We start from the raw sequence: 26,141 nt of genomic DNA, 5'->3' as shown, positions 1-26,141 counted from the left end.
AACTGTTCAAGAGAAAACTGGGTGTTTGGCTGACATCCCTGTGAGAAAACAAAGCTCATGTGAACCTTGCTTTCCCAATTTTATAAGAGGGTCCAAACAGCACAGACTAGATTTTAGTGGGAGATTCTATTAAAAGTAGTCAAAGATACCCTAGCCAGTTTGGCTCAATGGTTAGAGCACTGGCCCACTGGACATTCTTGGGAGCTACCGGGATGCAATGAGTTCCCTACACATTATTTCTTCTCAAAAACTTGTTTTCTCTGGCTTTGGTATCACACCACACTCTCCCCTTTCATTGGTCTTCTACCCTGAATCCTCTCCTCCACCAGCCAACTCAAATCGAACACAGTCACATTCCAGGGTCAGTTGTCAACTTTTGCCCTTCTAAATGTCAAGAGCAGAAGCCCAGAATTCATGTGTCATCAATCAAGAGGAACCATTTTTACCCGTCTGTCCCCCCACCCCCACCCCCACAGAACAACAAAAGTGTAGCAACCTCCTGCTTCTGATGTTGTAAGATCAGCTCAGTCTCTGAAAACTTCCTGTTGAGGACAGCACTCAGAGCCCAGGCCTTTTCACCTCGGTATCCTACTGAAATGAATGTAGGGGACAGGGATCATCTGTGGATACGAGATTTCAACAAAGGTGACTGAAGAGCTAAGGTGGATGAAATAAAACAGAGAAAATGCAGCCAAGAGTACATACTTCAGGAAGGTGCCAAGGACAGCAGGAGCCCTCTGCTCTCTGACACCCTGGAGAAGCTCTGCATGGAGATCTGACATCTGGGATGGTGGATAATGTTTAGGGGGCTCTGCTCCCCACCTACCCAACCTAAAATGAAGTCTATCAGACAAGTCCCATCTAAGCACACAGAGGTCTGTCAAATTCCCAGTGTCAAAATTTATGACAGAGACCTTAACCAAGACAGGAAATGGGAAGGCGGCAGGAGGAGCGTCCACACCCTGTGCCAGTCAAGAGAGCCCCAGGAGAACTACTCTACAGTTCTAACATGGGGAGGAGAGTCAGTAATATTCTGATAACTACGCATGGTGTCAGGTGGGACGAGATTTATGGGGTTGATCCCTTAGTAGGTTATATATCTAATCACTGGGTGTACACCTGAAACTAATATAGTATTGGATGTCAGCTGTAATTGAAAAATTGAAAAATTATTTAAAAAAATTAAACATAGAATTACCATATGATCCAGCAATTCCACTTCAGGATATAAGCCCAAAATAATTGAAAGCAGAAACTCCAACAGATATTTGTACACCCATGTTCATAGCAGAATTATTCACACATTAAACTGCAGCTCGGGGCTACTACAAAGAACACGGCCTTCAATATTCTAGTACTTGTCTGAACACACATACAGGTTTCTCCTGGGTAATCACCTGGGAATGGAACTATTAGATCATAAAGTTTGTGTACATTTAGCTTTAGTAAATATTGCAAAACAGTTTCTAAGTGCTTGTACCAATTTACACTCCCACAAGCGGTATACGAAAGTTCCACTTGCTCCACATACTTGCCAATTCTAAGTGTTTTTAGTCTTTTCCATTTTAGCCATTCAGGTGGGTATGTAGTAGTATCTTATTGATACTTAATTTGCACTTCCCTGATGACTAACGATGTTGGGCACATTTTCATGTATTTATTGACCATCTTGAAGTATCCATTTTTCTATTGAGCTGTCTTTTTTATATATTCATTTTGCAGGAATTCTTTATAGATTCTGGACATGAGTCCTGTGTCAGATATATTTTTTACAAATGTCTTCTCATTGTCTATAGGCTTCCTTTTCACTCTCTTAATTCAAGAAAAAGCAGCTCTTCATTTTAATGTAGCTCAGTTTACCACTTGTTTCCTTTATAGTTAGTGGTTTTAAATAGGAACTTTTAAACATCACTATTCAATTATCACACCTTAAGAAAATGAACAATTCCTTCAATTAAGTATTTAAATTTACCCAATAATTTAAATTCTTTTCTCTTTACAGCAGTTTGAGTGAATGGATCCAGTGAGGTCAGAAATCATTAATGCGCCTAAGTACCTGAATCTGTAGGCTTTATTCTCCATGCCCACTGCTCCCCTCTCTCTCCACTCAGATACGATTTTTAGACAAGAATCCTCCGTCAGCAGTACTGTATACTTCAAGAGACACACAATAGCTGGTTATCTCTGTGACGGCAGCATCACTAATGGTTACTACCTCGTTCTAACAGTTCGACAGGAATTGAAAATATTAATATTAACATTCTATCACTCCCTTTCCATTTATCTTACAAAGAGAAACTTCTCCCAAAGGTTTAGTTTACTTGGTTTGGCCAATGTCCTTCCTCTAAGTGAAAGCTGACTTTAAGCTTATCTCTGTGGTTCTGCCTTCCTAAAGATTTTGACTTTTAAAAGTTATTAATTTTTTGCCAGCTTATCAATATATTGAAAAAGGTATCTTAGTTTTATTTTATCAAGCATTTTTTGGTTATTTTTAGTGGGAGAATTAATTAGGGTATTCAATCCACTATACTGCTGGAAATGTGAGTCCTCTGGTCTTCTGTGAGTTATTTAAATAAAGTGTGATCTTAAAATTTAAAGAGAGAAGAAAGAGAGAGAGAAACTTCTCCTAATAAACTACTTGGTTATTCTAAGGCAGCGATTTCCAACCCTTTTCGTCTCATGGCACACATAAACTAATTATTGAAATTCTGTAGCACACCAAAAAAATACATATTTTGCCAATCTGACAAAAAACAAAATAAAAATAAGGTATAATTTTGATTAATTCATAGCAGTTATTATAGTGTTGGCTGTTGTCATTTTTTAAAAAAATATGTCTATTGATTTCAGAGAGGAAGGGAGAGGGAGATAGAAACATCGTTGATCGGCCACCTCCTGCACGCCCCCTACTGGGGATGGAGCCCTCAACCCAGGCATGTGCCCTGACCAGGAATCGAACCGCCATCTCCTGGATCACACAGGTCAATGCTCAACTGCTGAGCTACGCTGGCTGGGCTGTTGTCACTTTTTTATTTGACAAGCTAAAGGAAAAGAGGTGAGTGCTCCTGACTAAATAGGTACTGCATGTTTTAAAAATTCTTATAGCACACCTGTTGAAAATCACTGTTTTAAGGTACATTTTGTATTCGAAAGGCATGCCTCAGAACAACCTCATTCTAAGTCCCATTGTTCAAATGAGAAAACAGGCAAATTAGTAGTAGAGCCAGGTTATAAACCAAGCAGTCCAACTCCAAATCTGTGCTGGTAACCACTAGCCTGTAATTCCTAAGATCAAGAAACAAGTGAATACTTAGTATTCCTTTGTGGGGGAGGAGAGACCATAGCATGTAGGACAGACCCTCTGGCAGTTATGGTAGCTACAAATTTACTGAGGAAAGGAAGTATATTATCTGTATCTAAAGCTGAAACATTGTATATCCCTTTTTGAGTCTGCAGTTCTAAACATAGAACTTATCTAAGGATATCATGCATGTGCAGAAAGTTTTTGTGTATTTTTTTTCACATGAATATTTCCTGCAGCCTGCTTACAACAGCAAAAAACTTAAATGTCTGATTAGTTCAGCAAGTTAAGGTATAGCTACACAATGAAATGACACACAGCCATTAAAAATTATGCTGGGTTAGAATTTTTAAAGACCTTAATAATGTTTAGGGCATAGTCTTAAGTTTAAAAAAACAAACAAACAAAACTGAGTTATAAAACAGTAGTACACATAGTACAGGAATGTGCAGTGTGTATAAAAAGAAAGTACAGCCCTGGCCAGGTAGCTCAGCTGGTTAGAGCATTATCCCATATGCCAAGGTTGTGTGTTCAATCTCCACTCAGGGCACATACGAGAACCAATAAATGCATAAATAAGTGGAACAATAAATCGATGTTTCTTTTTCTCTCAAAAAAAAAAAAAAAATCCATTAAAAAAAGTATACACACCAAAATATTAATAGTAGTTATCTCTGAGTGGCAGGAGTAAGGTGATTTCTTTTTGGTGCTTCTACAATGAATATAGTTTCTTTTTATCTGTTTCTTTTATGATTAAAAAAGTCTGAAACTATTTACAAAGAAGTTACTAAACAATAACAATTTGGGAAAATACTCTGACAGCATAAGAAGGCAAGCTATGAGATCATGCATGATAGCCACTATTACAGCCATGTGCGGCAATATGCATGGCAGAGATATATTCATTTGAACAATGGTTGTTTCTCTGAATGATGAGACTGTAAGTGGATTTCATCTCATATGTACACATTTCTACAATAAATACTAGCCTGATGAAATACTGAGATAGGGAAGATCTAAAGTGAATTTTGAGAAAATAAGATTTAAATAGGTAAAGGTAGGGAGACAGGTGACAGAGAAAGAGCACATTCTGGTGGCTGGAAATAGCAAGGGCCAAAATCATGTCACAGAGGCACCAAAGCAGGAGGAGGGGGCTGGTTAAGAGAGAAAGCTATAAAGGACCAAGTTTAAGGGATCTGAAAAGGGGGCCGGAATCCTTTTTTCCTTTTTCCTGTAATTCATAGGGCGGTTTCAGAGCTGCTAGAAAATACAAAGGACAGATGGACTAGAAGGGGCTGAGAACAAATCCCGAAGGGAGGAAGTTCAATTAGAAGGGTTTACAACAGTGCAGGCATCAATTCCTGAACTATGGGAAATGCGCAAGAGCAACAGATAAGGAATCCAGATAACGCCTGGTTAGAACCTGTGACTTGGTCAGGGCACATATCTAGGTAGCAGGTTCGATCCCGTCGGGGTGCATACAGGAGGCAACCAATTGATGTTTCTGTTTCTCTCTCTCTCTCCCTCCCCGCCTTTCTCTCTCTAAAATCAATTAAAAAAAATTTTTTAAAAAATTTTCTTAAAAAAGACATCTGATTCTGGAAGGACAGGTCAGGTCCCTCTGCATGGACAGCAACCGCTCATAAGCACCACAACCTGGAATGAGGGGCTGCCTCTGGGGAGAACTAGGTAGGAGGGGAGGAGGTGTTCACAGCACACCCCTTGCACCTATCAAATTTTGAACCATGGATTGCTCAGCCAAAACAACATAATAAAGTTTAACTTTCCTTAAAAGTTCACTTAACTTAGTGGGCCCTATGCCATGCCCACTGTTGGGGCAAACAGCACGAGAACAAAGATCCAGGACTGGCAAGGTGAGCTGCCTAATGGGGATCAGGTCTGCCCTCGCTGGCACTGTACCAGCCCAACTGGGCAATCATGTGGCAAGATTTGAAAAGCAAGAAGTTTGCCCAACGCCAGGAACAAATTAGTATTCTTCCAACAAGACCCTGGCAAAATGAATAATCAAGTGTCAGGGTCTCTCTGTCTCCTTTCCAAACAGGAGGCAGGATGACCCAGGAAAGGCTGTGCAGCCTCCAGCGCAGGCAGGAAGGCCGGGGCTGTGGCACATGGAACAGGTTAGGAGGCTGTGCGCAGGGGGCCCTCTGCAAGCCCATGGGAACACTAGCGAGTTCAATACACTCCACCTGTGCGGATCCCAGGGCAGCTGGGGGAGTGCGCAAATCAGAATTGACACATTTTTTCAAATGGCTTACAGGATGATTATTTGCACTGTAAAATTCGTTACAAGATTCATTTCAAAGAGTTCCCAGATGCATTCAAGTTATAGGATTTCTTCAAATCAGTGGAGAATGAATGGATTATTTGGAGCCAAAATTGGTATAAAATCCTGGACATTTTCCTCATGAACACAGATGCCAGCTGCCCCCCAACTCACCACCCCCAGAGCTAACAGAGATTGTGTACAGCACATTGGATCCTGCGAATGTCCTAAGGAGAAGGTATGTTGAACGCTGAATGATTCTTGCTAGAATAAACAGTTCTGACACTGAGTCACCAACCAGAAAGCATTTATCCTGAGCAGCCTCACACACAGCTCAGAGTGAAGAGCCTGCACCGCCTGGGAGTTCCTTTCAGGGATGCCCTGGTGCTGCTCTCAGGGACAGGCTTCAAAATATATAACCACCAGCCGTCCAATAACTGGGAAAACTGGACCCAATCAACTGTTTCTACAAAAAAAAAAAAAAAAAAAAAGTTTCTCAGACTCTCCACATTGAGATTTTTAAAAAATATGTATCTGACATTTTGAAAGATTTATTTTGCAATTTTTTTGTTTTTGTAGCCACATAACAAAAACAGATGATATTTGGGCATTTTTTTCTATCAAAGTCAATCGATGTAGAAGCTTTTAGTTTGTAAACTAAGTGCCCTTGAAGGCAGCATCACACAACATAATGAGAAAAAAAGAGAATTAGAAAAGCGTTATCAGAATAACCTCTGCATCTGACCAACTGTGCGGCCTTATGTAAGTGAACCCTCTGGGCTATGGTATCCACGTCTATAAAATAACAACCTTTGGGATCCCTTCTAGTTCTAACATCTGATGAGAACAATTGAACATTTTTAAAAGCCATAAATTCTTCTAAGAAAAAGAAAATCACAAATTTGTGCACACACACAAAAAATTTTAAACAAACTTAGCTTTAAAAAAAAATTTTAAATACTAATAAACTGCAAAGTAATTGAATTTTTAAAATAAAGTTACACTGTTCATCAACATAAATTAAGAAATTTAAAATGGTGAGTTATATGACAAATCAATCTTTCACCGTTTCTCCTACTGTTAAGTCTGAGAACCAAAGCTAAGATTCACCGATTTTTCAATAGCAAAGTGTTTCTCAATGAAAAGAAATTTTCGAAAGATACAAAGCATTTCTCCTATATCTGAAGTAGTTGTAGTTCTTAAAATAAAATTTTATTATTTTAGTAGTTCACTCTTTAAAGTATACCAGAAAATCACTTCTAGCCTGGCCAGGCTTGGCTCAGTGGTTGAGCATAGACCTAGGATCCAGGAGATCGCGGTTCAATTCCCAGTCAGGGCACATGCCCGGGTTGTGGTCTCTATCCCCGGACAGGAGAGTGCAGGAGGCAGCCGATCAATGACTCTCTTATCACTGATGTTTCTCTCTCTCCCTCTCCCTTCCTCTCTCTGAAATCAATAAAAATATGTTTAAAAAAACACTTCTAATTATTCACCACTATCCTACGATATATTAGCTAGTGCTATGAAGGGAAGGTCATTGTATACAGTGATGTTCCTTCCAAGGTTTAAGCCTGACTGTGATTCTGAGCACTTAAAAACTCAGCAAGAAAATGGACTGAAAAGATAGGTCATATAGAAGGCCAAGCTCTGTCCATAACACTTTCCTTAAAAGGTGATGAATAGGAAAAGACTATTCCAAACATTTATAACTTGAAGATTTAATCATCTTCCAAGAGTGAAAAGTGAATATTAAAGTTTTTTTCTGTAAAACTATGTTTCAACCAGAAACAACAGCTAACATATTATTACAATGTGACTCTTCCTGCCCTATGTAGCATGCATACTCATTTAATGCATTTTTATCACCCCAATTTAGAGATGGACAAAATGAGGCTTTTATACAAGTTAAGTGACTTGCTCAGTCAAGTATCTCTTAGAATGTAGAACCCAGGCTCAAGATGGATCTAGCTGACTCTTAAGTCCTGCTTTAAACCACTGTCTTCAGTTAAAATTTAAACTCCCTTTCTAAATGATGTCACTATTTCCTCCTGACACTGGTTTCATCAATCTAGAAGGGAAGCCTTGAAAGGAGTAAAGCTCTAATTTAAATAGCACTGCAGCATGTAAGTACAGCAGAAAAGCCCGAACCTTCACTCCAACCTCTAAGACAAAGTCTCCTGAAACGCCAACCCAGTCATAAACTGTGAGACGCCAACCTTCTGGCCCAAGCTTCGTCCTCTCTTTCCTAAGCTACATTGTAAAAACATGGTTGAGAAGAAAGAGAATCATTCCCAAAGTTTAAATTCCAAGTGTCTTAGTTTGGCAACAATACTGTGCTTTGGGACTTTAAAATTATAAGCATGGTTCCCAGAAGAAAACATTTCCTTTATTAGCAACAGGCTCTGAAAATTCCATTCTATGATGCTAAATATAACAAAATACCTCTGACTTTTATAATAAACATGCTCTCCAGATTATTCTGAAGCTAATGATTATCCGCTTATTTATAGGACAATTCTGCCACAGCAGTTAAGCAACTGTAACATTTTAAAGAATCTTTCAAATTTGTCCCAGTTCTTTTAATACACTGACCTGATATTGCTTTCTGAATTCTATGAAATAACCAAGTTCCCATTTCACACTTCATTTCCCTAAAAGAGATACCCTTTTTTAGTTGTTTCTAATTTTCTTAAGTTCTAACAAGAATATAAGCAAGGCCTGGCCAGAGTTCAGTCGGTTAAAGAGCATCTTCCAGACACACTAAGGTGGCAGGTTCGATCCCTCGTTGGGGCACAGACAGGAAGCAACCCATGCACGCACGGGTGAGTGGAGCAGCAAATGGCACTCGCCCACATGCCCGCTCTCTCTCTCTCAACAATCAATCAAGAAATTTTTTTTTTTTTAAAAAGAATAAAGAATATAGCAAAACCAAAATCATGGAAGGTTTTTCAACCTATGAAATAAAACAAATAAATATTTTTTAAAACTACAACATATGTTCACCAAAGGCAAATGAAGCATTTCACAGTTCTTAAAATGTATCTTTATTTTAAAATCCCATACATGATAATTCAGAAATACAGTGATGATATGAGGAGCTGATTGCCCTATTCTGAGCTAATGGACTACATCAGGCTTTTAACAGAATACAGTAACTGCTGTATTTTAGGAAGCAACATGCACTTAGTGTGCCTCACAACCCCAGGCATCCTGTCATTGTGTAAGTGGTTTAAGTGCAGTTGTAAAAAATTAAGACACATTTAGCTGGACAGCTCCTTGCACCGGACGAGAGGTTATTTTCTTTTTAAGACATTTTTGTGGAGTTTTTTTAATGTGTTTTTGTTTTTTACTTTATTGAGTTTATTGCAGTGACACTGGCCAGCACTTTTTCTCTGGGAGATGAATCCAAGGAGTCTGGGGTGGGGAGGAGAGGAACTTTGTTTCACCTTGTAATCCAGTGTTGGGGGGGGGAGTTGTATGTACGGTTTTGTTTTGTTTTTACCAGTAACTATGTCTAATTATTAAAAATAGTTACCTTTTTAAAAATACAGCACACTAGCTCTCGTGCCTTCTTTTTTCTCCCTCTTCTCACGCCTTCAAGGCCCACAAAGTACCGTTAAGTCTGACCTGTCACCCCTTCAACAGGGACACACAGCTTCCAACTACCGTGCAGGGTGGGAACAGAGTTCTTCCAGGCCCAGCCAGGGTACTTAATAGGAAGATTAGAGATTTCAGAGTACCTTGTCTCTGCTAGCGACTCCTAAGCTTGTACAGAAGACTTAAATTTTCTCCAAAATATACTCTAAAAATCAATATGGAGAGTTCTCCTTGGATGATCCATTGTCAAAAGCAACGAGTTGTTTAAAACCCAAAACACTCTTTCACCTAAAACACTCCTCCTCGTAACACTGCTCTGTTTGTACCCTATCACCAAAGAAATTCAGACTGTTCCAGAAATCTTGTGTTTACTTTTTATTGATGACAGCGAGCGCGCGAGCCTGTTCCACTTACTTAGGCGCTCATGGCCGAGCCTCGTCGGCGCCTGACCGGGGAGGAGCCCACAACTTCGGCGTGTGGGGAGGACGCGCTAACCAACCGAGCACCCGGCCAGGGCAAGTCTTGCTCTAGAGCAATACGTGGACCGAAGAAAATACCTGCGGGCCACCCACGAGCAAGCCCCAGGTCGACCATTCCCTTCCGCCCCGGCGCAGGCTCCCTCGGGGCGCTCTCCGCGCCGCCGCGGCCCCGGTGCCCGGCCGCTGCTGCCTCGAGTGCCCGGTGAAGTCCGGCCCTTCCGCTGCCGCTCAGCACGCACCGTGGCACAGCCACCCCGTCACCGTCCTCAAGCCCCTTCACAAGCCTCCTCCCCTCACCCCCCAGCTGCAGCCCCGCCGCGACCCCCGTTTCACCCTCCTCTGCCCCCTCTTGGAGCAGGAAACGCGCGCATCTAGCGGGGGCACACCTGCGGGCACCTGCCGACCGCGCAGTCAACAACCTCCTGCTGGAAGCTAACGGGTTTCACCTTCAGGGGATTTAAATCCCCTGGGAGGCAAATCCCAAGGCCTTGTGTTGATACCGCCCCCCAAGGTTTAGAGGGGTGCGGAGAGCCCAAGTCGGGCACAGAGTCGAGTCGTCTGCCCAGGAAGGCGTCAGGGTCTCCACGTCTTCACACCCGGGAGGCCTCGGGACGCGGGGCACTAGCGGGGCGCCCGCACCAACGCGGGGAGGCGGCGGCGACGCGCAACCCCCGGCCGGACCCCAGAGGAACCCCGATGCTGGCCCCGCCGTGCTCCCCGGGGAGCCCGCAGCCAGGGACCCTCGCGCGGCCCCGGCCCGGCGCCGCCGCCCGCCGCAAGGGGTCAAAGAGCTAGACGACCCCCCCCGGAGGCGCCGCCGCCCTGGCCGCGCCCACCCGGATGCCGCCTCTACCTTGTCCGCGGGCGGCGCGTCCGGGTCGCGGACCGCCCTGAGCCTGAGCTCGCTCATGCTGGAGACTCCCGGGCGACCTCGCCGCGGCCGAGCAGCGCAGCCGCCGGAGCGGGCAGCTCAGCGCGGGCGCGCGCGGACTCCGCTCGGCCGGCCCCGCCCCGCCTGAGCAGCGCGCAGTTCTGCAGCAGCTCGCAGGCCCCGCCGCAGCCAGGCCGCCAGCCCGCCAGCCCTTGACCTCGGCCCCGCCCAGCGCCGCCACCGCCCTTCCCCCCGGGCGGAGCACTGTGGGCCTTCTCCCGCCCCAGCCCGCTCGCTTCCTCTCTCGGCAGGGCCCGGGAGCGAGCGCGCACGCGCACCGGAAGGCCCACCAATAGCGTGAGCCCGCCAGGGAGGCTGGGCAGTGAGGGCGGGGCGGAGTAGATGGGCGGGTTTTGACCAGCAACGTGAGAGGGCGGGACAAGGCGTGCGTTTCCGAGGAAGACTAGCCAATGAGAGCTCCCACCAGACCGCGGAGGGCCGGCGCTGGCACCCTAGGTCCTAGAGGTAACGGGTTGCTGAAGGCGAGAGGCGGCTAGTGCTTTGCTGGCTTCTCTGGGCCGTGTGTCTTCCGTAGCCAGGGCTTTCCCCTCCCGCTTCTAAGTAGACGCTGGTTAGGTCCTGAGTAAAAAGGCCTGGGGAGCCCAAAGTGTAAGAGGAGGTCATCACGTGATAAGGTGAAGCCCAAACTTCAGTCTGCACAGTTGTCTCTAGTACTTACTGAGCGTTAATTACGTGCTAGGCACTGAACCAAGTAATCGCTTAAATTTCTCTCATTTAATATGCACAATGCTTGGCAGATAAGATCTTCCGCTGAAAAATTTGAATGTTTTTCAAATTTCTGTCTTCTGGACCTTTTTTGGACAGGAATACTGCCAACTTTGTTCACAGCCGATCCCCCCTATGTACCTGACACATCCTAAGTACTAGTTGAATGGATTTAAATTTTCCCCTAAAGGAAAATGGTTTAACCAAGGTTTCACAGCTAGAAAGTGCCCACTAAAAAACACTGATCTGTTTCTTACCAAAGCCCACAATAACCTTTGTTGCTCAAGCATCGCCTTCAGCCGTCCTTACTCACAGTCTTGTAAGCGATGTAAAACAAGCATAAAATGAGGTCCCTTCCCTTGAGCATATTGTAATTTAACAAGGAAAGAAACTTGCACACATACGAATTGCAGTTTCATATAAACAATTTTGACCTGAACTGTGGGGTTTGGGGAAAATAGTGAGAATTCTGAGAAGGCATTATATTTTCTTGATTTCTGTAAGAGTATATTTCCAAGTTCCTGTAACAGTGCTTCACAGTGACAGTAAAACAGGTGTGGAAGAACACAACTCGGGTTATGCTTTTTTTCGTATTAACAACATTGCACAAATACTTGTTCGGGGGGTTTGTTTTTCTTTGAGAAACAGGCCACTCCCTTCAGTTTATTTATTATCTCTGTAAATAATGTATTTACAGAAAGCTTTGCTTTTGAATTTTATTTTGTCTTTTCCTGTTATTTGTAAAAGAAAATACCATGCTGATGCAAATTTTAAACTCCTAATCTGTTGAGGACTGTGTGATCACCACTTGGACTCTTCAGTGGTCACTTCTTGATCTAAAGACCAGATACCTCTAGGGTAAATTAAGCAATGTTTATTATCTAAAGAACCTAGAAGGACATGAACACAGAGATAGCCACAAGGTCATCCTCTGAGTCAGGTGGAGGTGCTGGTATCTAGATCCTTACCTTTAGCGTACATAATTGTGAAAGGTCTCATCTGAGTAAGCATCACATTCCTTCCAGAAGCTCAGCTGTTCCCTTTCAAATCCAAACTAACATAAAGGAGGTTGGAGAACTAGTTCACTTAGATCAGAGTTTTGGAATGCACAGTATGATTACTAAAGTAGATAACCCCCTACAATTTGGCCTAAATAAACTTCTCATCCATCACATTCAGCCCTGCCAGGCTAATTGAACTCAGACCAAGTATATTCCTGAAGTCAGAGCTGTGGAGAAGAAGGGTTTGGTACTTAGACCTCTGGAAGTCATGCCAATAGTCCTTTAGGCCAGTCTTATGGCTTCTCCTTTACTTATAGAAATAAATAAATAAAAATCTCCCCCACCTGCAGCCCAAAGAAGAATTTTGTTCTTTTACGTTACCTTCCACCTCCTCCTCTATCCCTGATTTTCCTTTTCTGTTCCTCATATTAGCATTTTTCCTTTAGGGTCATTTGTTCCAGGCTTGTGGCATATCTTGTGTACAGTGATTTCATTGCACTCCTTAATTAGTTCCATTATTTTGAGATGTTATTTTGATTAGAAGTAACTAGCATGAGATTCTTCAGCCCCCAGAATGTGCAAGCTGACTGTGAGCTCAGCATGAGTTGGCAGCTATTGCTATAATTATTATTGTATAATAAAAACACCGCCCCCTTTCTTGACATTTAAAAATTGCATTGGTACAAGTGGAAAGAAAATTCTTCAGTTCCCTGAATAGTATTTTTCCTCTCTTAAAGGGGAAGAATTGTCAATAAACAATTTATTGTTTAAAGAATCATCAATAAACAAAAGCAGGCTTTATCTGCTCTTTCTCCTGCCCTTTATATTGCCTTTCTAGTTCTTAGTTTGACAAGTGCTCTCAGCTAAAACCTCTTATTCAGTTTAATGAGATGACATGCAATATAGAATTGAGAATGGGCTATGCAGAACTGACAAACTTCCTGAAGCTTCAAATATGCAAATCCTGCACTCCCACAAACTTATAGACCTATTAGATTATTAGACAGTCCACATAAACTATGACGTCAGTTTCCTGTGACAAACTCTTGGTCTTACTTTTTCAAACAACTGGTCTACACAGCAGGGGCAGGGGGCTTTAAGCACAATTATTTATCTATTGACCACAAAGCTGGAGCAGTAATTCTCAGTCTTGATCATTAATTAGAATTAACTTAGAGCTTCTAAAAAATACTAATGGAGGACCCACCACTGTCCAGCTACATAGCAATCTCCGGAAAGAGCCTGAGAGTAAATAGGCTTTTGTTGTTGTTAAGCTCCCAAGGTGAGTCTAATTGCAGCCAGGATTGAGAATCACTCTAATATATGATATTACCTTGTAAGAAATTTGCCAGAATTTATATAGTTTCTTTTTCTCCCAACATTCATTAACATATTCTGATCAATGATGCATGGTTGATGAAGAAAGTGTAGAAAATGCAGAAAAGTATAATGAAAAATGTTAATCATTTGTGGTACCATCAGCCACAATAATTACTGTTAATATTTATATATATATATATTTTTAAAGAAATGGCAGTATTTTATTTATTATTATTTTTATAATCCTCACGGGAGGACATGTTCATTGATTTTTAGAGGGGGAAGGAGACAGAGAGGGAGAGAGAAACATCAATCATTTGCCTCCTGCACATGCTGGGACCAGGGCCAGGGATGGAACCTGAAACCTAAGTATGTGCCCTGACCAGGAATCGAATCTGTGACCTTTCAGTGTATAGGATGACACTCCAAGCAATTGAGCCACATTGGCCAGGGCTATATTCTTTTTTGTTTTTTATTGAATTTATTGGGGTGACATTGGTTAATAAAATTATATAGGTTTCAGGTGTTTGACTCTACTACATCAACTGTATATTGCATTGTGTGTTCACCCCATTAAGTTTCCTTCCATCATGATTTATCCCCCCATGCCGCCTTCTTCCTCCCCCATCCCCCAATATTTATACACTGGCCTTTTCAACCTATTTTCTATGCACTTACACCCAGATATTAAGAATTTTAGGAATACTATTGTTTATACTGTTTCATAACCTGACTTTTCTCTCTCTCTTCCTCTCTCTCTCCCCCTTCCTCTCTCAAAAACATCAATCAATCAATAAAATGAGATCAGCTGGTGTGGCTTAGTGGTTGAGCATCCACCCATGAACCAAGAGGTCACCGGTTCGATTACTGGTCATGGCACATGCCTGGGTTGTGGGCTAGATCCCCAGTGGGAGGCGTACAGGAGGCAGGCGATTGATTTTTCACTCTCACATCAATATTTCTCTTTCTCTATTCCTCTCCCTTCCTCTCTCTGAAATAAATAAAAAAAAAATTTTTAAAAAAGATACAAAAATAAATAAATAAAAGGCTATGTCATCTTACAGATTTATCATAATTTACCCAACAAAGATCAGATTATTAACCTCAAGTTTATTTTCAATTTCAGGGGAATTGCTCACAATTCTATAAGAAACATTCTTAAGCATGCCTTGTCTTGGTAAGTACCTCTGATTACTTCTTAGGAAAACAATCCTAGAGACTGAATTTTTATGTCAAAGAATAAATAAAATTCTGAGGCTTTCCATACACATTTCCAAATTACCAGCAGAAAAATTATACCTATTTATGCTCCTATCTTTAATGCATCAAAGTGCCAACTTTCTTGACTCCTTCCTAACAAATGAGTGTTAACACAACTTTTATTAATTTGGTAGGTTAAAATTCTATCTCCCTTTAATTTATATTTCTTTGCTTATTAATATGGCCAGCCATTTTTTTCCCTACATTTACTCAGAACACTGGAAACCAGACACCTCTGGCTTATGTTTAGATGCTTAAATTCCCCTTTTCCCTTAATCAGTTTGAATTGGGTTCTGTGTCATGGAAACAAAGTGTACTTACCAACACAGTGCTCTTAGGCATAATGAAGTTTTAAAACTTATGTAGTCACTCTTTATGTTTTATGGCTTATTTACCTTAGATGTTTAGAAGCCAAAGCAAGATCTCACAAATACTTACCAAAATACTCTTCCATTTTTTAAAAAATTTATTGATTTTAGAGAGTGAGAAGAAGGGAGAGACAGAAACATCAATTTGTTGTTCCACTTATTTATGCATTCATTGGTTGATTCCTGTATGTGCCCTGACTGAAGATGGAACTGGCAATCTTGGCATATTGGGAAGATGCTCTAACCAACTGAGCTACCTGGCCAGGGCCCACTTTTCCATTTCTTATTGGGTTTACATTTATTTGAATTTGAATTTTTTATCTGGAATTTAATTCTGTGAACAGATACTAGGAGTCGTCTATAGCTTTATTCCTAGAAGTTTAACCAATTGTTCGATCATAATTTACTTAATTCATTCCTTCTTTCACTGACTGGAATAGCACCACTACCCATATGTTAAACCTAGAAGATCCTCCTAAAACACAAATTAGATCATGTGAAAGACCTTCTTTTGATAACCTTCCCTTGCATTTACAGAGGGCTTGCAAAGTCTTAAAAGATCTCACCTGCCTGTTTGCAACCTCATTTTGCACCACTCTCCCCATTGTTCAATGTGTTCCAGATACATCAGTCTTTGAGTTCTATTATATGTCAATTATATCTCAATAAAACTGGGACACCGCCCCCCCCAAAAGCTTTGAATTCTAAAAATTGCTATCTCAAAACCTTTTAAGCATCCTGTCCTTCTTAAACATGCTATTGTTTCAGCCCATAATCCTCTTTCTTTCATTCTCCAAACAACTGGCTCCTCCAGCAAAATGCTACCTCCCTGGAGAGGCCTCTGACCACAGGTCTGTCCAGTTTCAACTGAGCAACTGCACTGTGGGGGTGGACTTTAATTGCCACTTTAAATGCCTTCAAGTCCATTACACTTTGATTTGCTATTAAACCAAAAACCAAAACGCTATTATGTAAGCAAAAAATATGGAAATAGAGTAGCAGAGGATACATTTGTTATTAGTGAAGCAAATGTTCCTTCCTGGAGGAATGAACACATTCCACATTTTGCAAAGGAACAGAGACTCTAAAAGGCCTAAGAAGGGAAAATACTCACAAATAGATGAAGTTATGTTTGATATTAAGATGTATGCAAAAGAGTAACTGATCATACATAAAGCAAGAAAGTGCCAGTATCAAAATTTACACATGGGAAAACATCAACAAAATGAAAAGGCAACATGCTGAATGGGAGAAAATAATTGCAAATCATGTATCTGATAAAGGGCTATTATCCAAAATACAAAGAACTAATACAACTCAATAGCAAAAAACAAAAACAATCCAATTTAAAAATGTGCATAAGATCTGAATAGACATTTATCCAAAGAAGACATACAGTTGGCCAACAGGCACATGAAAAAGGTGCTCAACGTCATTAATCATCAGGGAAATGCAAATCAAACCACAATGTGATATTACCTCACATGTGTTAGAATGGCTGTTATCAAAAAGACAAGAAATAAGTGTTGGTGAGGATGTGGAGAAAAGGGAACCTTTGTGCACTGTTGGTGAGAATGTAAATTGGTGTAGCCACTATGGGAAACAGTATGAAAGTACCACAAAAAATTAAAAATAGAACTACCAAATGATTCAGCAATTCTACTGGGTATTTACCCGAAGAAAACAAAACACTAACTCGAAATTATATATATATGCACCCCTATTTTCACTGCAACATTATTTACAATAACCAAGATATAGAAACAACCTGAGTGTTCATTGATGGATGAATGGGTAAGGAGATGTGGTGCATAGGAACAATGGAATATTATTCGGCCATAAATGTGTGCCAGCATGGATGGACCTCAGGGGCATTATGCTAAGTGAAATAAGTCAGACACAGAAAGATAGACTGTATATGTGGAACCAAACAAACACACAAAAAACCAAGCTCATAGATGCAGAGAACAGACTGACGGTTCCCTGAGACAGGGGTGGGGCGAAGGAAGGGTGGAAATGGATGACAGAGACTTGGAAGAAATTCCAAAGCTGTATCATCATCCTTGACAATAGAGAATATTATATGGAAAAACAGCAGTATCAGCAACTGAGTGGGAAATTGAGTGTGGAGAAATAGTGGGAATGGCTTAACCACTTAATTTTGTTTATATATTTTTTAGTGTATGCACAGTAGTAATATATGATACAAATATTTTTTAAAAATCTAAAAAAGTTCTTTCAATAATTACAAAATAGAAATTCTAAGTGATAAGCACTGTATGATAGTTTGACATTTTTTCTTTCTTGTGCTACATAAAACAATGGTGCATCTGACATTGAAGATATCTTAAATTCAGTGAAATAGATGCATGTAACAGAAATGCCAGAGGAAGAAAATAGGGTAGGGAAAAGGCGGTATTTGAAGCCATAATGGTTGAGAATATTCTGGACTCGATGCAATACATGAATCTTCTGATTCAGGAACACAAAATTCTCTGGACAGGATAGATAAAGCTAAACCCACCCTCGATACATAGCAGAAAAACTAAGAAATTCTACAGACCAAGATAACATATCAAATGCAACCAAAGGAAAATGTTGTAATGAAAGTGAAAAATAACGAAGAGGGGGTAATATATAAAGGGGAAGTGATTAATATGTAAAGCGCTCCTTTTAATCAATACGAAAAAGACAGTTTAATAGAAAAAAATATAAACATGCAATGGTCAGGAAATATATGAAAAATGTCCAACCTGTAACACTTTTTGAATGTGAAAATTGAAATTTTTACGCAAACGAGCCCAGATTTAAAATCGAGATTGCTAATGTCTATAGTTAGGAAAATCGGGGGAAATGAGCATGCTCATAGTCTTGGCTGGAATATAAACTGCAACCTTTCGATTTTTTTAGCGGTCAATTTAGTAACATTCATCAAATCCTGAATGCGTATGCTCTTCCACCCAGCAATGCTATTTCGGGGAGCTGATCTCGCAAAAACCACCTAAGTGCCCAAAGGTGTTCATAATGACAGAAACTGGTAAATTAGGTTACAAAGACTACTGCCTTCCACAGGTGTGGCGTGTTTTACAAACTGAAGGCAAGACCCTCTACCAGCAAAAAGACTCCCTTGACTACCTCGCCGGCTTCACCGCCGGGGTGTGGGAGGGGCCGCAGGGCCTCCCAGGTCCGCCCGTCACGCCATCTTTTTAAAAGGTGTTCATAAAGAAAACGTGTGGCATGAGAATAAACATACTTTATTAAGTACATTGCATACGTGTTAACGGTATGAACCCATTTTTGTTTTTTAAAACGTGTATTTGCAGAGAAAAAGAAATTTAGAAAGCAGTATACAGAAACGATTGAGTGATACGAGCTTGGTGGGTGGGTAGGTGTGGGGACGTGTAGAGATGGTGGTGGGAGCTGAGGTCATTTTGTAATCATAACTGGGCACCTTTTTACCGTTTGCCTTACAGGAACGCGTTACTTGTACAATAACAAAAATAAAGAGCATACTTGAAGCAGCTGTTCTCTTCAGGCTACAAGGCGTCTTTCCCTCTCGATAGGCTTGACTTGGGTTTCACTTTCACTCTCGGGGCTGGCGGCTTTCTACCTCCGGAGCGGGAGGCTGAGGAGGCACTATAAAACCGGAGCTCGCGGACCCCGCGTGTGAGCCTCACTGATGCCCGGACATGTCCAGCGTTTAAGTTGACAAAACGGAGGGCGGTCCTACCAGACTACCTTCCCCCTCCCCCGAAAGCGCGCCGTTCCTATCCCGCTCCGTCACGTCATCCTCCAATGGGTGCTCAACGAGGGCGGGCTTAGCGCGAGATAGGCACACGATTGGTCCTGGAAGCTCTCCGCCCAGGCATGGGCGGGGCCGCGTAGTGACGTCTCGTCACGGGACGCAGAGGCGGAGCGCTCACGCAGGCAGACGCGGCGTTATTAAACGGTTGCGGGCGGAGGGTTCTCGTGCTCTTCCTTGGTCTCAGGCTCTCACCGCGGCGTTAGCCCGCTCGCTCTTCTCCTGGGAAGCCTAGGCCGGCTGCACCTCCTCTCTCTCGCCTCTAGCAGCGTCGTTGCGACTCCGCCACCATGTTCGAAGCGCGCTTGGTCCAGGGCTCCATCCTGAAGAAGGTGCTGGAGGCGCTTAAGGACCTCATCAATGAGGCCTGCTGGGACATCAGCTCCAGCGGCGTGAACCTGCAGAGCATGGACTCGTCGCACGTCTCTTTGGTGCAGCTCACCCTGCGATCTGAGGGCTTCGACACGTACCGCTGCGACCGCAACCTGGCAATGGGCGTGAACCTCACCAGGTGAGCCCGGGAACCGCGGGGTAGCCGGGCCCCCGTCCCTCCACTCCCATTCCCGCTCTTGGAGCGAGCGCCTCTAACCCGGGCGCTCATTGGCTGGCGCGGGCCCTCGCGCCGTCTCATTAGCCTGCTCTGCCGGGGGGCGGGACCCGGTGGGGCGCGCGGGGCCGAAAGCCCGCGCTGGCGGCGGCGCGAACCCGCCCTTTCCGCGGGAAAGTCACAAAGCGGCTGGTGGCGGGAAAATGACGGGCTGCGCCGGGCTGCTAGAAAAATATTGTTCCGGAGCTGTTTCGGTCATTAGGTGCTGGCGGCCTTGGCTGAGACACCGTGGTCATGGATGACTTTAACCGCTTTATAATGTCCCCTGCTTCTGTCTCCTTACTTAGCTTACTTCCGGTCTTTTATTACAAAGTTTCTGTGATCTCCCTTTTGAACGGGAGCGGAAATTTCTCCAGATCGGCTTTCAACTTTTTGACCATTAGTAAACATGTTTAAAATTTTAAAAACCTTATACTTACCCATACTACATGCAATATCTTTTAATAGGCAGAGTATATCGTTTTTAGTGGTCATTGCGGCCCAGTAATTTACTCAACCACCAAAAGGATTTGCAATTCAGTATATACTGCTTTTCCGTTTATATTCAAAAGTGGGAATTGTTGGTGGCAGGGTGTGAGCTTTTTAGTACTTACCTGCCAGATTGCACTCCAAAAGGGATGGACCGGCTTACAAGGTCTCCTGTAGTACCTTTACCTAACTTGCCAATTCATCAGACAGCCTAATGACTAAAAATGGTAACTCCTTGTTTTAATTCCTTGAAATCTAACGATCTTGAGAAGATGTTGTCGATTTTAAACCCTGTGTCTTCTCTGTTCTAGCATGTCCAAAATACTAAAGTGTGCTGGCAACGAAGACATCATTACTCTAAGGGCTGAAGATAATGCGGACACCTTGGCACTAGTGTTTGAAGCTCCAAGTAGGTTATACTCTTCTACTGAGTTATACTGAAGAAAATTAAAATGCAGCGTCAGTATTTTCAAAGCTGTGAGAAATTTAATGTTTTTGATGCTTATAAGATTTACTTCATAGTTAAAAGCTTACATGCCTTTCTTCAATGTTTGCTTTCTTTTGGTAGATCAAGAAAAGGTTTCAGACTATGAAATGAAGTTAATGGATTTAGATGTTGAACAACTTGGAATTCCAGTGAGTATCAGTTTCTGCTTGAGTGTACTGTACATGCAAGTTACCTCAGATATGTTCATATGATTTAAAGCCTCCTTCCTAACAGAACCGTATCTGCTGGTGCATGTTCCAAAGCAGGGTTTTAGTATTTAGGGTGACAACATATTAAGAGTAGATTTTAGAACTATGGGGCAGAAATCTATTAGATTAACTTTATCAACATATAAGGAGAGAAGTAGTGTTGGAATGTTCAAAATTCTCGTTTGTAAAGCAGGTAGACCTGCTTGTACCATCATTGTTCTTATGCCATACTCTGAATGTCCTCTTGATTTAGCCCTGGGGGGTGATTTGGGGAGGCTCTAGTTCCCTGGATTTTACTGTTAGAGTTTTAAGCTCTAATCTGTTTTCTTAGTATGATTATTCTTATAACGTACTCATTTTATATCTGCATTTATTTTTTGAGTGATTGGAGTGTGTGAAGTCACACAATAAGTGGTATTTCAAAGTAATCAAAAATCTTAAATTCTGAGTTCTCGTTTAGATGCTGATTTTTCATGAAGTGAGGATACCTACCAAATATTTAGTTTCCAGCAACTGATCTTTAAGTTTTTTTGTTCTATAGGAACAAGAATATAGCTGTGTAGTAAAGATGCCTTCTGGTGAATTTGCACGTATATGCCGAGATCTCAGTCATATTGGAGATGCTGTTGTAATTTCCTGTGCAAAAGATGGCGTGAAATTTTCTGCAAGTGGGGAACTTGGAAATGGAAATATTAAGTTGTCACAAACAAGTAATGTTGATAAAGAAGAAGAAGCTGTAAGTAGTTTTGAAGTAAACAGAAAAAGTACTTTGAAGAGAATTGTAACACTGCTTAATACTGGGTTATGTCTTAGTCTGTTTGGGCTCTATAACAAAATACCATAAACTGGTAGCTTATAAGCAATAGAAATTTGTTTCCTACAGTTCTGGAGGCTGGGAAACTGGCAGATTTGGTGTCTGGTAGGGACCTGCTTCTTGATTCATAGCAGCATTCTTACCTGGTGGAAGGGGCAAGGGAGCTTTTCTGGGGTCTCTTGTAAGGGCATAATCCTATTCATGAAGGCCCCACCTCCGAATACCATAACGTTGGAGGTTCAGTTTTAACATGAATGGGGGGACGACACAAACATTCTGTCCATATATTAAATGCTAAAACTTAGACAAAACTAAAAAATAGAATTGCTTTTCTGTGTAACTCATTTATGAGACGTGAAAAATACTGTTGAAATCTGCAAGTGATTTATATGTGCCATCTAATTTATAATTTGTGAGCAGGGAATGCAAATTCAGTGCTTCCTTTATAAATCACAGAACAGTGTATTAAACCCACACATACTCTTAAGAATAGGATTGGAAAGCTAGATGTCTAACCTTTAGCTTTCTGGAGGTATTTACTCTACTTTTAACAAATAATTCAGCACAGGAAATAGCAACAGAAGGAGCTAGTTAGGGGTAAAAATAATCTAGCTCTTATGAGCTCTTGTATAATCCACATTTAACAAAAAATAACACTCTAATTCCTTAATATCCTTAAGTTAGCGTTTTCCTGTAATCAAGTGGGTTTTTTGTTTTTTTAGATTCTTAGAGTTGTTATAAACTAAAATTTGGTCATTGTATTAAAATGAAACTTCATTTGCTAGCCTGTGAACATCAGTTAATTATAAATCAAGAACAATTAAAGGGCATAGCCACAGGATTATTAGGATTAAATACGGTAACAGTCAAAGTGCTTAACACAGTATTTGGCTTATTGTAAGTGTATAGTAAATGTTAGATATATTTTTTTTGTCCCTTGCTTGAGTAGTCAGCTCGGTTTAAATGAAGGTAAACTCTGTTTAAATACTTTTATTTTTAATATTGAATGCTCAACAATAAAGCTGACAGTACATAAGAAAATAAAAGGTTTGTTTTTTACTACTAATTTATTTCACATTCTTTTATTATTATTATTGGTTTTTAGAGAGGGGAAGGGGAGGAGAGTGAGAAACGTCAATTTGTTGTTCTACTTATTTATGCATCCCTTGGTTGATTCTTGTATGTGCCCTGACCTTGATTTATCAGGATGATGCTCTAACCAGCTGCACTACCTGGGCAGTGCTCACATTTATTCTTAAGTCTCCTGTGTAAAACACTCCCGCACTAAGTGAATATATGTGCACAGCATAGCAATGTACCTTCATATATTCTCTCTGCAACATGAATTTAATAATATGTTATGGATTCTTTAATAATGAGCAGGAAGATTCAATGTGCGGATCTCAGGTGTGTTTGTGCATTGAGCAGGGAATCCTTTGTTGAGTTACAGCTGTTCATACTTCAAGGGAGATCTCTTATATCGCTATTCCTCTGACATCAGTCTAAATTCTTTTAAAAAATGATGTTAATAGCAAAAGCCTGGGGACTAATTCCAACTTTTATCTCAATTACTTTCACTCCCCTTGCAAAATTCCATTTTTAAAAATCTCTAACATTAGTTCATCCATAAGTATTTTAATATTACATGAAGTATAAACATTGAACTTTACCACATACTATAAGAATATTATTCAATTTTCAGTGTTCCTATTTCTTTGATCATGTCAGAACTGTTTGAATCAAAACTTTAAGGTCCATACATTGCATTGCAGTTGGTTTCAGTCCATTGGTTCTCTCTTCAATTTGGTTTTGCTTCTCTGTTACAATTTCACTTGTTGAAGAAACTAGGTCATTTGTCATTGAGCTTCTCAAGAGTCTGGGTTTTGTCAGTTCACCCCTTTTATGTCAATATGTTCCTGTACCTTGTTTTTCCTATAAACTAGTAGCTGCCGCTCTTGAGGCTAAATACTCAGGGTGTTTTCTTTGTTATGGGGGTGGGAGAGCAAGAATACTTAATAGATGGTGGTGTGTACCTCTAATAGGAGTCATGAAGTATCTGAATACCTTTTTGTGATTTTAGCATCCATAATAGTCATCGTCTAGATTCATTAAGTCATTACGTTTTGCAGTTTTAAGATTTTTTTATGTATCTATCTTTTTTTTTCTAAATATATCTTTATTGATTTCAGAGAGGGGAAGGGAGACAGAGAGAGACAGAAACATCAATGATGAGAGTCACTGATCGGCTGCCTCCCTCATGCCCCCGACTGGGGATCGAGCCCACAACCCGGGGCCATGTGCCCTGATTGGGAATCGAACTACAGTCTCCTGGATCCTAGGTCAATGCTCAACCGCTGAGCCATGCCTGGCCAGGCAGGTTGTGAAATACTAATACCATCTCATTCCTTTTTCATTTATTAGCTGGTTTATTTTCTAGAGACATTTCCATAAAGAGAAGCTCTTATCACCTAATTTGGTTACTTGAGATTGGTTCATAAACAGAAAGGCAAGCTAGATACTTGATTCTTTTGCTTTATTAACCTGTTTTCAAAATTAGTTTCATAGCACCCTAAAGTAATCAATAAAAGTTTTTTTTAAATGTGTGTTACAAATTAATGGGTTGTAACTTTCTTGACTTTTTTTCAATATGATGAATCTTTTGTTTTGTCTCTTAGGTTAGCATAGAGATGAACGAGCCAGTTCAGCTAACTTTTGCACTGAGATATCTGAACTTCTTTACAAAAGCCACTCCACTGTCTCCTACAGTAACACTCAGTATGTCTGCAGATGTACCCCTTGGTAAGATAATAAACTTGTTGAATCTTGTTTTGTAAGTAGTGTATGTGGTATGTTTCAGTAATTAACCCATGTTCTTGTCTTCTTTCAGTTGTAGAGTATAAAATTGCTGATATGGGACACTTGAAGTACTATCTGGCTCCCAAGATTGAGGATGAAGAAGGATCTTAGGCAGTTTTAAAATTAAAAAAAAATAAAACTAAGGTCTTTGAGAACTGCTTCTGAGATTCTAACATGCCTTCTGTCACCAAATTTGTACCTGAGTACATATGTAGATAATGTTTTCTGTAAATAACCTATTTTTTTCCATTCTCTACAATTTAAAGGATAGTCTCAATCAAATCTGGTCTTATTAACCTAGAACTACTTCTGCCTTACCTAGAAATACTACAAAGGGTTTTGACCATTAATGCAATTTTAAGAATGTGTTTTCAATTTAAATAAAAGTTATTTGAATTTCAAACATCAAAGGACAGTGCCTTCATTTGAACCTTGACTGTTGCAAGTATCTAGGAAATTCACAATTAGTGCTATCTTTTTGTGTAAATGTTTTATTTTTCCTTTTCAATCTAGAGCAGCCAGATATAAATACATTAGATATAGCCATAAAAATTACTCCAAATGCAGTAGGTGACAAGATATTTGGGGGGATTCATTTGTCAAACTTATTTTTGTATTCTAACTTTTGAGCTCAAGAAATGAATGGGAAAATAGAACAAAGTCTATATATTTCAGTGTTTTGTCGTTTTTAGCAAAACAAATAGTTTTTCAGAAGCTTAATGTGCTCAGAGTTGTGTGGGCTTTATAAAATGCATTGTTACAGGGCAGTGTTTCTTTAGCCTGGGGAACCTTTTACAAGAATCTTATGTTACTAGATCTGTGATAGGGCCCAAAGAGTATATCTGCAAAAAAATTTTCTCCAGTATAAATAGCCTTACTTGGAACTTACTCCCCTAAAAGATGAAGATTGCTTAAGTCTCATGGGTGTTCAACCGAGAAAGGGAAAATGCCCAGCAGTTGTGAAACAGACCGTTTAAATGTTCCCAGTAATTGTGCTGTAAGGTAAAAACTGGCATCCTCCATACTGAGAATTGTTTTATTACAGTACTTTTTCCTGTTGTATTTTGTGTTTGGTGGGTTAAATGACTGGTTTTTGTTGTACCTGGACTGAGTTCTAGTGATTGGACTTTAGAACTCACTGTCCAGTGGGCAAGCATTACTTTAAGAGTGCCTGGGATTAAGGAGATTGGCAGCACAGGACCTGATGGAAGTTTTTGGAGTGATGAAACTATTTTATCTAGACTGGTGGTGGTTCCAAGACTGCGTTTATTAAACTTCATCCAATTGTACTTTATTGTATGTAAGTTATACCTTAATAAAGATGACATTTAAAAGCTTCACGTGTGGCAAAATGTCCCTTGGGGGCGGACCTCTTACCTGGGCAAGGCCTGATGACCAAGAAGAGGGAGACAAGTATAAGTGTGGGGTAAAGACTGGCAGACTGCGGCTCGGCCCCAGGGAGGCTGGCTGCCCGGGGCGATTGGCCTGGCAGCCCCCATCCTACTGGAGCCCCTACGGGCTCGGCTTCCGCCTCCTGGGGAGCCCCCTGCCACTGCCTGAGGCCCGGAAAACACGTAGCCAGCTTGTCCGGGCCCTGACTGTGACCCAGGCGGGCGAGCACCCCAGAGACC

General features: G+C 41.1%; 2 protein-coding genes across 2 annotated transcripts in view; one reads left to right on the top strand and one right to left on the bottom strand.

The window, feature by feature from the left end:
* The window catches only part of CDS2 (CDP-diacylglycerol synthase 2), a 45,929-nt gene extending 35,307 nt beyond the window's left edge, over positions 1 to 10,622 (bottom strand). Inside the window, exon 1 of the mRNA XM_087818858.1 lies at positions 10,515 to 10,622. Coding sequence (XP_087674984.1) covers positions 10,515 to 10,571 — 57 coding nt within the window. The 5' untranslated portion in view covers positions 10,572 to 10,622. The remainder of the gene's footprint in view (positions 1 to 10,514) is intronic.
* An 8,614-nt stretch (positions 10,623 to 19,236) lies between these two features.
* Positions 19,237 to 25,161, top strand: PCNA (proliferating cell nuclear antigen). The gene is made up of 6 exons (XM_016212054.2): positions 19,237 to 19,580; positions 20,456 to 20,553; positions 20,713 to 20,780; positions 21,382 to 21,576; positions 24,330 to 24,453; positions 24,542 to 25,161. Exons 1-6 carry the CDS (start codon positions 19,360 to 19,362, stop codon positions 24,619 to 24,621), a joined length of 786 nt encoding a protein of 261 aa, XP_016067540.1. The 5' UTR covers positions 19,237 to 19,359; the 3' UTR covers positions 24,622 to 25,161.
* The last annotated feature ends 980 nt before the right edge of the window (positions 25,162 to 26,141 follow it).

This window comes from Miniopterus natalensis, chromosome 7, assembly GCF_054644295.1.
Source record: "Miniopterus natalensis isolate mMinNat1 chromosome 7, mMinNat1.hap1, whole genome shotgun sequence".
Taxonomy (NCBI): Eukaryota; Metazoa; Chordata; class Mammalia; order Chiroptera; family Miniopteridae; genus Miniopterus; species Miniopterus natalensis.
Note: the sequence above shows the minus strand (reverse complement) of the source record. Positions and strands in the feature narration are given on the sequence as shown.

Coding starts and splice junctions, on each gene's coding strand:
- PCNA (XM_016212054.2), top strand. CDS start 19,360: ATGTTCGAAGCGCGCTTGGTCCAGGGCTCCATCCTGAAGAAGGTGCTG. Junction 19,581..20,455: donor ATGGGCGTGAACCTCACCAG/GTGAGCCCGGGA, acceptor TCTCTGTTCTAG/CATGTCCAAAATACTAAAGT. Junction 20,781..21,381: donor TTGAACAACTTGGAATTCCA/GTGAGTATCAGT, acceptor TTTGTTCTATAG/GAACAAGAATATAGCTGTGT.